Source organism: Ursus americanus, chromosome 3 (genome assembly GCF_024610735.1).
Source record: "Ursus americanus isolate L20-20 chromosome 3, mUrsAme1.1.p, whole genome shotgun sequence".
In the NCBI taxonomy this organism is placed as follows: domain Eukaryota; kingdom Metazoa; phylum Chordata; class Mammalia; order Carnivora; family Ursidae; genus Ursus; species Ursus americanus.
In genome coordinates this window covers 83,141,634-83,155,976 of record NC_142129.1, presented here as the reverse complement: position 1 = coordinate 83,155,976, position 14,343 = coordinate 83,141,634, and the positions used below count along the sequence as shown (strand labels likewise).

At 42.6% G+C, this 14,343-nt stretch overlaps 1 protein-coding gene across 1 annotated transcript in view; it reads left to right on the top strand.

Annotated features, from left to right (window-relative positions):
* The window catches only part of SLC26A5 (solute carrier family 26 member 5), a 49,818-nt gene extending 36,446 nt beyond the window's left edge, over positions 1 to 13,372 (top strand). Inside the window, exons 9-18 of the mRNA XM_087861162.1 lie at positions 1,926 to 2,073; positions 3,290 to 3,403; positions 5,259 to 5,354; positions 5,491 to 5,597; positions 6,671 to 6,740; positions 7,761 to 7,853; positions 8,538 to 8,645; positions 9,507 to 9,707; positions 10,305 to 10,359; positions 11,921 to 13,372. Of these exons, the coding sequence (XP_087717288.1) occupies positions 1,926 to 2,073; positions 3,290 to 3,403; positions 5,259 to 5,354; positions 5,491 to 5,597; positions 6,671 to 6,740; positions 7,761 to 7,853; positions 8,538 to 8,645; positions 9,507 to 9,707; positions 10,305 to 10,359; positions 11,921 to 12,114 (1,186 nt within the window). The 3' untranslated portion in view covers positions 12,115 to 13,372. The remainder of the gene's footprint in view (positions 1 to 1,925; positions 2,074 to 3,289; positions 3,404 to 5,258; positions 5,355 to 5,490; positions 5,598 to 6,670; positions 6,741 to 7,760; positions 7,854 to 8,537; positions 8,646 to 9,506; positions 9,708 to 10,304; positions 10,360 to 11,920) is intronic.
* Positions 13,373 to 14,343: the final 971 nt, after the last annotated feature.

The following is a 14,343-nucleotide window of genomic DNA, read 5'->3' as shown; positions in this document are numbered from 1 at the left end:
CAGCTCCAAAACAATGTCTTAAAACAACATCCATTTATTTGCTCACAATTCACCGTCTAGGTAAGGAACTTGGCAGTCTCCTGCTGTCACTTGGGGTCTCTCAGGCAGGTGCCAACGTCTGAAGGTGTGCCTGGTGGGCCCCAGTCCCACGTCTGATGTGTCAGGTGGAGGGCTGGAATGGCGGAGGGCTGGCCGGCATCTTCTCCCCACATGGTGACTCCAGCAGGATAACCAGACTCTTTTGTGGTGGCTCAGGGAAACAAGACAGAAAAGCAGAAGGTGCTAGGCTGCTAAAAGCACTCATACAGCATCACCCGCCCCACATTCGGTTGGCTAAAGCAAATCACAAGACCAGCCCAGATTCACCAGAGGAGACACAGATCCCCCCGCTACACGGGAGGAGAGCACATACAAGTATGGGAGGAACTGTTGGCAGCCATATTTGAAAGCAAACTACCACACTTACCTATACACACACACACACACACACACACAAATATGCACACAGGACAGTGTCCAGAAAGTGATAGTTGACTCTTAAAGATCCCAGTCACAGCAATATATCCTTTATCTTGGTCTACTTTCCTTAACTCATTCCAAAATACATTCTTTTCTCCTGTTCTTCTGCGGTCCCAAATCTGCTGCTCGGGCTTCCCTTCTGGCTAGTGCTTCTGTAGCAACGTGCAAGGGAAAGACACTAAGTTTTGCAGGCAGACCTCCTGGGTTTGACTCCTTGCTCCATCTGGGGCCAATAACTTAACATCTGCAATTATCTATTTTTTTACCTATTAATTACGATAATAATGGCAGCTAGCTAAGAGGATTGCTGTGAGGACAGATGAGATGACATATGGCAAGCATATAGCACAAAACGTAGGCTTAATATATGTTCAGATTGTTTTTTTCCTTCTCCCCCTCCCTTTCCCTTACCCCAGAACTTGAAACATCCCCTTTGTCACTGTGATATGACACAGTCAGAGAGATAGGCACAGAGAGGCAGGTTCTTCGTGGTTTTTGTTGTACTGGTGGCCATTTGTACATGAGCCATAGGACCCTGGACAAGTGGCTTAGTCTCCTATCCTTCATTTTCCTCATCTGTAAACTGGGCAATATAGTGGTGCCTAGCTCACAGGGCTGTCAGAGATAAATAAGCACAGAGGAAGCACTTAATAAATGGTTGTTATTGTAAAAAAGAATAATATGATATATGAATTGATTGTTATTATTTAACCCAATGCCTTGAACTGAATCAGGTGTCTTTGAAACCCTCTGGTGCCCCTTACCCGATACCATTCTAGGGAATCCCTATTCTGTTCCGTTAGGACAAGGGTTCAAAACTTTAAGAATGAACCACAAAAATTGGGCTCCCCATTGGTCTCTCCAGATTCCCAGGACTACCAGGTGAGACCTAAAGAGTATAATCTTCTCCTTTCCCGTGTTAGAAACTCACCTTGAGGGATCCTGGGAAGCAGAGCCCTTACTTGAAATAACAAAGGGGAGCAGTCTGGACAGTAGTTCTCCTCTAAGACAGCCCTTGCTGAACACCCTCCCTGCCCTCAGACTTTGGTTCAAATGTCTTGTGCCATCTGAGCCCTTCGCTGACCCTCTCTTCTTCCTGTTCTGTGTCTTACTTACACCTACCACGAGGGTGTCATGAGGTATGAGGTTACTCCTTTCTAAATAAAATGGCATCTGATGTCTGCTGATAACCCATTCAAGTAGAAAGCCAGTGCTCTAGGGTTGGGCCCTAAAAAGAATCTATGTGTGTCAAAGAGGGTGTTCCTTTTTGCCAAACCAGAGCAAACAAATATCCAAGCATTGATCACCTTATCTGCAGGTGATGCTCTTCTGGAATGCTCCCCTCTAGTTGCATGTTTTTTTCCCAGTGGTCACACGCTTGGGTTAAAGTCAGCTTGACCTTTCAGGCTACTGCCTCCAGCCAACCCGGACACCAGCCTCTTCCACCTTGTATACGTGGATGCTATCGCCATAGCCATTGTTGGATTTTCAGTGACCATCTCAATGGCCAAGACCTTGGCAAATAAACATGGCTACCAGGTTGATGGCAATCAGGTAAAAAATCATTCATTTCCTGCAGATGTTTCATTATGGTATAATCATCCTGCTGCGCTACGGAAGGCAAATGACTTGGATTTCACTGTATTGTTAGAAAAACTTCTAGTTTGATGTTGGGGGTATTGGAAACATGTATTTATTCAACACTACAATTTTTTCATTTTATATGTGCATTAGGTCATCAGAGCACTGAGGTACAGTCCTACCTTATATCACGGGTAGGGGTCCTGCTAGGAAGAGGTAACCTTTGATGTGAGGCTTTCAGTTTGCCATACTCTGACAGATGTCATCCCTATTTTTAAAGCTCACAGCCTGAGAAGCTAATGTTTTTCTAGAACCATTTCTGGGAAGACTTTTCTTTGTTCATTAAACTTGGATATGCGATTCATCACCCAAACTCCACATTATAGTCTTTGCTACCTCTTTTTTAAGTTTTTTTTTTTTAGAAGGATAGGGGGAGGGGCAAAGGGAGAGGGAGAGGGAGAGAGAGAATCTTAAGCAGGCTCCGCGCCCAGCACAGAGCCCAACACGGGGCTCGATCTCATGACCCTGAGATCAAGACGACCTGAGCCAAAATCAAGAGTCAGCCACACAACCGACGGAGCCCCCCAGGTGCCCTGCCACCTCCTTTTATAACCTATCTATAGATAAGGTATTTAATCTGAATACCGTGAGCCATAATTCTGGCATGACACTGTGTGCTTTAACACAGTGTGTGTTTCTAGGAGAAGATTAAATGCTCCACATTCCCGCAAGACACAGTGATCCAACTAGGAAGACCAGAAGTAGCCCCGAGAGCAGGACTCACTCACTGTCCCAGGAGGACACTGGCGTGCACTCACTGAGGAGCAACAGTCCAGGCATTTAGAAGATGCCAACAGTTCTATACACCAATAACTTACTCATAACAAAAATATGTTGTCCCTTTTTGCTACAGTTTTCTTTAAAAAAAATTGTATAAGAGTGTGTTTGGGAAAGAGGGGACAAGGTAGTGAGTGCAGCTTTTTACCTCTGACAGAACAAAAGCTCTAAGTGTTTTTCTCCCATCTTATTCAAGAATCCCTATTTTAAACTCATGCTAAACAAACTTGTATCTGGAAAGAGAATGAAGAGACAGTCTATCCAGCTGAAAATGTGTCTTAAATGGACCTTCGTGCCTGTTTTTCCTGAAGAATGACTGACCTCTTGTGTGCTTTGTTTCCACATGGAAAAGGAGCTCATTGCCCTGGGACTGTGCAATTCCATTGGCTCACTCTTCCAGACTTTCTCCATTTCATGCTCCTTGTCTCGAAGCCTTGTTCAGGAGGGAACTGGAGGGAAGACGCAGGTGTGTATACAAGTGGCCTCTGAGGACCGGTGACTTGGGGTGGTTTACCTTAATCCCTTGATTCTATTCTGAACCCAAACAAAGCTCCTCTGACTGAAGACTGATGCTCCAGGGAGCTGTGTAGTGAATCAGAGAAGGGCATGAATGGTTGAAGCAAGTCACAGGACCTGAATCTGTAGGAAAGAGGTATATTCTCCAGTTAAATCAAAAATTATTCAGCACTCCCTGCTGCCAGTAAACCTCACAGTTCAGACGTAGGATGTTGTCCTGAAAGCCTGAGACGGGGTGTGGATGGTCAGGATGCCAGCACCGTTCAGGAAATGTCACTGTTTTGCATCACCCAGTATGACAACCACTAGCCACACATGGCCCTTGAGACTTGAAATGTGGGAAATGTAACCAAGACCTGAATTTTTAGTTGTACTTAATTTTAATTTTAAGAATTTCATAGCTGCCCGTGGCTAGTGGCTGCCACATTGGACGGCAGAGTCTTATTGGACGCTTCTGGCCCTTGTGGGTCTTGGGTCATTAGCTCCTTTCCCTCACCCCTGGCAAGAGCATTTCTGTCAGGGTTTTTAATCATTTCAGCCTCTATTTAAAAGCTATAAGAGAACTCAAAACTTCAGAAAGGGAGTGGGAAGGAGTTACGGGTTTATGTAATGATTTTGATGACTTGTTTGAATCTGTATTTTCTAGATCTTCCCGCAGTAACTAACAAAAGACTAAGACCACCCTTTGCCCCGCCTCTTACTCGCGTCTCCTAAAAGCCCTTCCGTGTGTCTTCTCTCATTCAGCTTGCGGGTTGTTTGGCCTCACTAATGATTCTGCTGGTCATATTAGCCACTGGATTCCTCTTTGAATCATTACCCCAGGTGTGTAGTTTGGACTTGGTGTGAGCTGTTTCCATGTGTAGAGATTTTACTATTTTGTTTGTTTGTTTGTTTTTGTGGCCATCTCATGGGTTTTTACTGTAACCCTGTCAGGGTGATGTAAGAAAGGTCCAAGGCTGGGACCAAGATCCCGCTTCACAATCTACCATCCTGCCCCACAATCTGGACCTTGGGAAAGCCATCTCAACATCTCTGGGGCTCTGTTTCCTTATCTGCAAAGTGGGGGTTTGGACTGATTCATCTCCAAGGTCCCATCTCTCTTTGATCTTCTATGACCTTGTACTTCCATTAAAAATCTGAGATGGCAGGGCACCTGGGTCCTCGGTCAGTTAAGTGGCTGCCTTCAGCTCACGTCACGATCCCAGCGTCCTGGGATCAAGCCCCACATCGGGCTCCTTGCTCAGCAGGGAGACTGCTTCTCCCCTGCCTGCCGTTCCCCCTGCTTGTGCTTGCGTGCTGTCTTTCACTTGCTTGCTTGCTCACTCTGTGTCAAATAAGTAAAATCTTGAAAAAAAAAATCTGAGATGGACTTCACTCCGAAGACATTTGTTCGCCGATCTATTTAATCTAGCAGAGATCAGGGACAATATAGAGTGGAGAAAATCATGGTATAGGAAGACCATGGGTGAAATGATTCCTCGGGTACCAAGTTTAATTCTGAACCTGTTGACCACCATGGAGGCTTGCTACTAGTATATAAGCCTGGTTTTCCAAGGCCCATTTTAGCTAACCAGGTAAATATACACTTTAATTCCAAGAATATCTATTTATTCCCATTAAAGAAAGGAAAAGTAAATATGAGGAAGTCCTGAAAACCAGGTCCTCATCGCTCAAAACGTACCATCACTGCCGTGTGGGAAGTGAGTGGGGAGAGGACATGGGGAGGGCCGCGTGGCAGTGAGGAGCCAGCAGAAGGGACTCTCTGGACACGAGAGGAGAGGCATGCGTGATGTGCTCTGTTTCAGGCTGTGCTGTCGGCCATTGTGATTGTCAACCTGAAAGGAATGTTTATGCAATTCTCAGATCTCCCCTTTTTCTGGAGAACGAGCAAAATAGAACTGGTAAGTAACAAAGGTGATTGTTAGGTTCATATGTCATTGCAACACATGGACGAGGGCTGGTAAAAATTTGAGAAAGCTAAGTTAGTGCCATCATTTTTAGCGTGATTCTACATAAAGCTTTCTGTCTTTCGTGTAGACCATCTGGCTCACCACTTTTGTTTCCTCCTTGTTCCTGGGATTGGACTATGGTTTGATTACAGCTGTGATCATTGCTCTGCTGACTGTGATTTACAGAACACAGAGGTGAGTGTACAAATTGGGATGGATGTGATTGTCCTGCCTGAAATTGCAGTGTTGACTTTAAATATATCGTATTTGTCAACAGAAGCACCTAGACTGTGAGCGTCTTGATTGTGAAGGCGGTGTTCCCAGAGTCCAGTACCGGGCACATACTGTGTGTTCTCTGGAAGCTTTTTGAGGGAATCCCCCCAGAATATAGCTAACATTCATATCATAGATTCTGATTCACAGAGCACGGGCGCATAGCTGCTACGAAGCACCAGGGCATTGCAGCAAGTCCACGGACTGTCAACTCAAAGACCTTGAGCCATATTCTGGCTTTGCCGATCCCTCTGACATTGAACAGCTCGCTCCACTAGGCCTCAATTTCTCATCCACACAACAGCAGAAATAAGCCTCGTGTGTAGGCTACAATAAGGTAATAGGAGATGCTCAGGCAGTAGCATCTGTCAGCATTACAGTATCCAGTTTGAGCCAGATTATCCTATGCAAAGGGGAGGGCTCTCGAAAAATAATGTTTAAAATCTATTCAAACCAAACTGAAGAAAACTTCTTTCTATGCTAATGAGATTTTTTGTGTTCTTCCCACACCTTCAGTTGACTACCACCCCCATGAGTCAGAGCCTCTTATTAGAAACCAAAAGAAAATCTCCTCCCCTGATTTAGAATAAGAGTAGGAAGACAGTTCTATGGAGTGGATGAGAATTTGAGTTACACATTCCTTGGCATGGCTTGAACTCTGCACCGTTCACTTTTGCCCCCAGCTTTAAATGCCCGAGTCTTTTGTCCTGACCAGATTGTGCAGCGTGTATGTGTGTGTGAGGGGTGTGTGTGTGTGCGCGCGTGCATGCATGTGTATGAAGGGTGTGTGGATGTGGGCGTGTACGTGGGGCAGGGTGTGGGGGCGTGCTGGGAATGGCCCTGGGCATGTATCCATGTGAAGCCCTCTGCAAAGAGTATTCCTGAGTTCACTAGAAGGTCCATACATGACATGTAAACACGCAAAACCTCCTGTTTAAATCACGTACTGGGCCTCAAAACAATGGTCTTTTAACACCCTGTCCCTCTGTCTTTAGTCCCAGCTACAAAGTCCTTGGACAGCTTCCCGACACGGATGTGTATATCGATATAGACGCATATGAAGAGGTAGGACTTTTTTCTCATTTTAAATGGATGTAAGCCAAATAAAGAAAATCTTTTAAAAATTTTTAAAAAATAGTAAATGGTTGTAAGCATATCATGGGATCAGCTGACTATTATTTTTACACAGGACAAAAAGTGGGGCTGAAAAGGAGGGAGGTGTCGCGGTCAGAATAAAAAGCTTGAACTGGAGTTTACTGTCTGGAGGCAGTTCTGGAGTTCATACTCTACGTTAATTACTCAACCTCCTCATATTTACTTTTCCTCTTTCTTTAATGGGAATAAATAGATATTCTTGGAATTAAAGTATATATTTACCAAATACTGAAACTGGGAGGGTGGTTTGTACGTGCACGACTTATGCCTTCAAATTCCCTTGATTTTGAATATCCTCAGGTGACACCTAGAAGACTTGTACAGAACCTTTTAAAATTAGTTTTGTCTCTTTGATTTGCTTTATGTTTGGGAAGAAATTCTCAGACTCCCTATAAGCTACTAGGAAATGAGACTGTTACTAGGATTGTTCATTTTTCCTCCTCCTAATGAATTATGTGCTGGATTTGTCATTCTAGAATTCTTTGAGGCTTCTGGCTAAAACATTCACTCTCTTGAACTTGGGTCTACTTCAGCTCCTGCCTGCATTCCAGGAACCAACCAACATCACCTCTCTTCACTCCACGTGGACCGCCTGTTCCTCACAGTCTGAGGGGCAGCCTCCCCTCCCTGTTTTCTTTTCTCTGTTTGTAATAGTTTTTGGTTCCTTCTTTGTGTTTTATAGTGAATAGGAAACAAAGACTTTTAAAAGAAATGTAGAGATATGCATATTAAAGGCTTTCTTCTCAGACCTCCTTCCTCCAGGACAGTAGGTAGGCTAGAGTGACAGAATTTTATCTAAACACGGTGAGAGGGCCTGCGAGAGGGCCGGTAGCAACTTCTGCGTTGATTTTCAGGCTGGAGGAGGGAGGCGGGTGCAGTTTTGACCCTGAATATTTCCGTGTGTTAAATTCACAACATTTTATTTCTCAGGTGAAAGAAATTCCTGGAATAAAAATATTCCAAATAAATGCCCCAATTTATTATGCAAATAGCGACTTATATAGCAGTGCTTTGAAAAGAAAGGTGAGTCGCAAGAAATTGATTATTTTTGAGGGGACCTGTGGATTGAGAGGAATGTGAGGGACACTTAAATGTCTTGATATATCTTTTATACTCTCTCTCTGCGTTTTGGTAAAATATACATAAAATTTACCATTTTCAGTAAATTTACCATTCAGATGGAATTAAGTATATCCACATTGTTGTGCAAACAATACCAGTAACACCACTAGTCATTCCCTTTTATCATGTGCACATATTACCTTTTCAAAAAATTTTTAAGAAAAAGAGTGAAAAAGTAATTTTAGTTATCTCACTCTTCGGATCATGTGGGTTCCTTTGGTCGTGATTAAACCTGGACCCCACACTGCCCAGTGTATGAGAAAACCTCCCAGTCAACCCACAGAATCTCTTAAATATAAGAATCGGAGAGTATGTTTGAAAAATACTCCTTTAAAAATTGTCTTTGACCCTTTAGTGTATTCACTGCTGCATCCTGCTAAATGCACATAAGAATAAGGAGAGTTACTCATGTTCCTTTAGTGCGGGAGTAACTCAGCTCAGGGTGTCCTAGGGAAAGGTGGAGCAAGAGGTGGGTGATAACTTGGCATCATAAACAGTCCAATGGGGAGATTTGAAGATTTATCGCATTTGGGTGGGTTCCTGGGCGCCAAGAAGTGATTATGCATGTATTCCTCTTCTGTAAAGACTGGAGTGAACCCAGCAGTCATAATGGGAGCGAGAAGAAAGGCCATGAAGAAGTATGCTAAGGAAGTTGGAAATGCAAACGTGGCCAATGCAAACGTTGTCAAAGTGGTAGGTGGTCTCTTCAAGTTGTTTTCCCTTCTCTCTCGATCTGCACCGACCCCCACCTTCATTCTTGATTGAAGTCTTTTTTTTTTTTTTAAGATTTTATTTATTTGACAGAGAGAGAGAGACAGAGAGAGACAGTACACAAGCATGGGGAGTGGGAGAAGCAGACTCCCCGCTGAGCAGGGAGCCCAACGATGCCAGGCTCAATCCCAGGACCCTGAGATCATGACCCAAGCCGAAGGCAGACACTTAACGACTGAGCCACCCAGGCGCCCCTCATGATTGAAGTCTTAGCAGGGAGCCCCTAAAATAGGAAAGCTCAGAGACAATTGAAGTATCCTTTATATATTAAAGATACATGATGAGGTCAGTTATGAGAATGCTTCTGAAAAGAGTAGGGCTATGAGCCCCGGAAAACACTGTTTAAAAAAAATGAAGATCATCCAGTAGTACCTTAATAAATTGTACCGTGGGTACTTTGTCATAGATTCACTCAGCTGACAATAAAAAAAATAACCCTCAAAGGCTGGATTTTGCTGTTCAAGCTAATGGTAACTTGTGGCTGTGCTGAAGTTAACAGAACTGTTTTAGAAATGAGGAGAAATTGGATATGATGACTAAAGAGAGTGAGTTTTAATGGACAAAAACAAGAGGAAGAAGAGGAGAAAAGAAACCGAGCTAAAACTGAATATTATGTACACATCGTTTCTGTCACGTTAAAGGCAGGGATATGGCAAATGCTTTAGAAGACGTCTGGCGGAGTCAGCAGCTTGAGAGGAGGGGGACTAATTTCCCTCGTAAATCTCTTTCAGAACCAGCCCATGAGCCGTTCATAGACTTTTGGTTTGGTTTACCCGTTGACAGGATGCAGAAGTCGATGGAGAAGATGCCACGAAGCCTGAAGAAGAGGATGATGAAGTAAAATATCCCCCAATAGTCATCAAGAGCACACTCCCTGAGGAACTGCAAAGATTCATGCCCCCAGGGGATAACGTCCACACCATCATTCTGGATTTTACACAGGTCAACTTCATTGACTCTGTTGGCGTGAAAACCCTGGCTGGGGTAAGCATCATCTTAAATGAGTCGTTTCGTAGCTCTGTGCCATCAGTCAAATTAGAGAGTTGGACTAGGGTCCCCTTTTCAACTCTTAAAGTTCTTTGTTGTGTTTTTTTTTTTCTTCAACTTTTCATTGTGGAAAATTTCAAAACCATACCAGAGTAAAGAGCACAGTGTGGTGCAGCCCAATGTAAGCACGGCTCGGCTGCAACAGCCCATCAGCTTGAGGGCAGGCCGGTGGCATCCACCCCACCCGCTGCCCCCTTCCCGACCCTGACGCGCCTCCCAGCTGTCGCCTCTTTGTATTTCAGGGCATGGCTCTACAAGAAGATTCTTTACCAGTCAGTACCATAATCCGTTTATTACACCTCCGTAAAATTCAACAAGAATTCTTTGATAGCCCTCATTGTCACTGTCCATATAAAAATTAAGAGAAATACAAAATTAGCTTTAAACGAGGAGCTCAAAGATGTGTAATTATTGAAGTGAAGCAGCTCAGGTGAATGAACTCGCGTCTTGTGTCACTAAACACATACTGTAGAAAGAGACTTGCCTCGGGCCCAGAGTCGAGAGAAACTAAACTTTATTTCAACATTATTACAGATTGTAAAAGAATATGGAGATGTCGGTATTTATGTGTATTTAGCAGGATGCAGCGGTGAGTATGCTTCTAGAATGGGGAGAAGTTTTGACATTTTAGTTTTATTTCTCTTTTTCTTATTAACTTTTAAAAAGTTTAGAAATATTTTCCCTTAATTTTAGTTCCTGGAAGAAATGAAAATTATTCAGGGGAGGGAAGGGAAAAAAATGAAAATTATTTTTGTGAAAGATGACTCTGAAGCTAGCTTTGCAATTAGTCACTCACGGGCACCCCTATCCTGGGCTGTTGTGGCAGGCCTCCTGACCTGGCCTTGGAGGGAAGGAGCTGGTATGTTTTTTAGTAATTATTAACAGCAGCTGTAAACATAGTTCTATAAAATCATTTAGGTCTTTCCATGACAACCCCTGCTATTTTTGCTTTATAATGAATTTTGGTTGAAACAGTGCCTGAAAATGAAATCTACATAGAGGTATCACTTTGCACCTGCCAGGATGGCAAAAAGGAGAACTGATAGCACGCTCTGTGGGCACACGAGGGAGAGCAGGGTCTCTCGGACATTGCTGGCGGGAGCGCAAAATGGAACAGCCTCTGTGGAGGGCAGAGCGGCATTATCGTGCCCGATCACCAATGCACTTTACCCTTGACCCCAGCAAATCCAGCAATGTGCTGCACATACTCAAAATGACATGTGTATGTGGTTAACCATCTATAAGCAGTTCTAGAAACTGGTTACTGTCTATAAAACAAAAGACTGGGAAGAATGTCAAAGAAAAGGGACCACTTAAATAAACTAGGGTACATCCACACAATAGAATATCATGTAGTGGTAAAAAAAAAAAAGTAAAAAAAAATCCAGAATAATACATATTTAATGCTAAAGAGATACTTTTGGGCAAGAAAAAAGGGAAAAATAAGAATATATATTTGTATTTCCATAAAGAAATACTGGAAGAATATCCAAGAAAATAGTTTCCTGGATAAAGAAGATGTGATGTGTGTGAGTATGTGCATGTGTGAGATATATACTGATACACACACACACACACACACACACACAGGGGTATTAGCCATCAAAAAGAATGAAATCTTGCCATCTGCAGTGACATGGATGAAACTAGAGGGTATTATGCTAAGCGAAATAAGTCAGAGAAAGACAAATACCATATGATTTCACTCATGTGAAATTTAAGAAATGAAACATAGGGGAAGGGAAGGAAAAATAAAATAAGATAAAACAGAAAGGAAGGCAAACCATCAGAGACTCTTCATGAGGGGGATGGGGTAACTGGGTGATGAGCATTAAGGAGGGCGCTTGTTGGGATGAGCACTGGGTGTTCTATGTAAGTGAGGAATCACTACATTCTGCTCCTGAAGTCAATGTTACCATATATGTTACCTACCTAGAATTTCAACAAAAACTTGAATTAAAAAATTGAAATTAAAAAAAATAAAAAAATAGTTTCCTGCTACTACTGGGGGGTGATATCATGGGGACAGGATTGGAGGGACACTTTTTACAATACCATTGTAATATTTAAACTATATAAGAGTGCTAATTTTTATAATGTTCAAGACTGATACCCAGAGTGGGGACTGATTTTCCTTTCTTCTTTCATAGCACAAGTTGTAAACGACCTCACTCAGAATCGATTTTTTGAAAATCCTGCCTTAAAGGAGCTGCTGTTTCACAGCATCCACGATGCAGTTCTAGGCAGCCGGCTTCGGGAAGCGCTTGCTGAGCAAGAAGCCTCGGCTCCCGCTCCGCAGGAGGACTCGGAGCCCAACGCCACTCCCGCCACTCCGGAAGCATAGATGAGCAACTCAGCTGGGACGGGGTATGAGCCTCTCATGACATTACTCATTGTTACACAGCTTAAGTACTAGACACTAGATTTTTTTTCCTAAGGGTAAACACTAGTAGTCAAAGCTTGATTTGGAGGGTGAATGAAGCATAGCAAGATGTATCTTACTTGTGGGGGCTTTTTAATTGAATATTTCAAAGATAAACTGTCCTCCAGCCTGCATTTCTTATGTGGTGACATTTTTTTTTAATTTAAATTCAATTAGCCAACATATAGTACATCATTAGTTTTTGATGTAGTGTTCAGTGATCCATTAGTTGTGTATAACACCCAGTGCTCATCACATCACGTGCCGTCGCTAATGTCCATCACTCAGTTACCCCATCCCCCCACCCACCTCACCTTCCACAACCCTCAGCTTGTTTCCAAGAGTCAAGGGTCTGTCATGGTTTGTCTCCCTCTCTGATTTCTTCCCAGTTTTCCCTCCCTTCCCTTCTGTGCTATTTATGTTCCACATATGGTTAAAACCATATGATAATTGTCTTCCTCTGACTGACTTACTTCACTTAGCATAATCCCCTCCAGTTCCATCCATGTCCACATAAATGGTAGATATTCATCCTTTCTGATGGCTGAATAATATTTTATTGTATATGATGAACCACATCTTCTTTATCCATTCATCTGTTGAAGGGCATCTTTTCTCTTTCCACAGTTTGGCTATTGTGGACACTGCTGCTATGAACATTGGGGTGCATGTGCCCTTTCTTTCACTACATCTGTATCTTTGGGGTAAATACACAGTAGTACAATTGCTGATTCGTAGGGTAGCTCTATTTTTAACGCCTTGAGGAACCTCCATACTGTTTTCCAGAGTGGCTGTAGCAGCTTGCATTCCCACCAACAGTGTAAGAAGGTTCCCCTTTTTCTACATCCTCTCCAACACTTGTTGTTTCCTGTGTTGTTAATCTTAGCCGTTCTGACTGGTATGAGGTGGTATCTCATTGTGGTTTTGATTTGTATTTCCCTGATGACAAGTGATGTTGAGCACTTTTTCATGTGTCTGTTGGCCATTTGGATGTCTTCTTTGGAGACGTGTCTGTTCGTGTCTTTTGTCCATTTCTTGACTAGATTATTTGGTTTTGGGGTGTTGAGTTTGATAAGTTCTTTATAGATCTTGGATGCTCGCCCTTTATCTGATATGTCATTTGCAAATATCTTCTCCCATTCTGTAGGTTGCCTTTTAGTTTTGTTGACTGTTTCCTTTGCTGTGCAGAAGCCCTATCTTGATGAAGTCCCAATAGTTCGTTTTTTGTGCAGTGACATTTCTATTACTCTTTAGTATTACCTTTATAAGCCAAGCACTTGAGAAGTTATTCCCTTTAAGTACTTTACCTACAAATCAGATATGCTGTCCCCAGGAGGGTAGTGGCTCCTTGCTCTTGCACTTGTTGATTTACAGGATTTTTGTAATCAGAGTTATCTAACAGAAGGAGCAAACCCACAATTTTCTAGAAGTTCTTTTAAAATAATCTGTTATTATTAAAGAACAATAAAAAAAAAGAAAAAAACAGAAGAAAAGAAACACATGATATTGCTACCACTCAAAGATTATCACTAACACTTTATTTAATGCATTTCCTTCCACATCTTTTTCTGTGCCTATGTATTTTCATCTTTTAACCAAAGGAAGATCATATTCAACATAGTGTTCTGTAACCCACTGTTTTCAGTCAGTAATCCTTGCTTTCTCATTCCAGAATACTTTCACCTCAGACCATCTTCAAATTTCCCATTGTTCTCAAATTTGTAGTTAGTCTGTCCAAACTATTATCCATTCTGTGACCTAACACTACAACTGGTCATGTCTCTTCAAGTCCATCTTAATCCAGCACAGTCCCTTTTATGACATTAGGTTATTTAAAGAGACTGGGGCAGTTGTCCTGTAGAATCCCATCTTGTTTTTTCAAGGTGTTATTTCTCTCGTCCCTTTATTTCCTGAACTGCCTGTAATCTAAAAGTCATAACTAAAAGTTTCATGGATTGAAAGAAAACATTTTTCTGCTAGAATATATCATAGATGAGACACGTGCTTCAAATCTCATCACATCAGAAAACACATAACATCTAGTTGACCTGCCATTAACGAACGATGCTAAAGTGGATCACTGGATTAACAAGACAGCCTAATCCCCCACTTACGTCGTCTCCTCTGTGACGAGTGTGTTACCTGCATGGT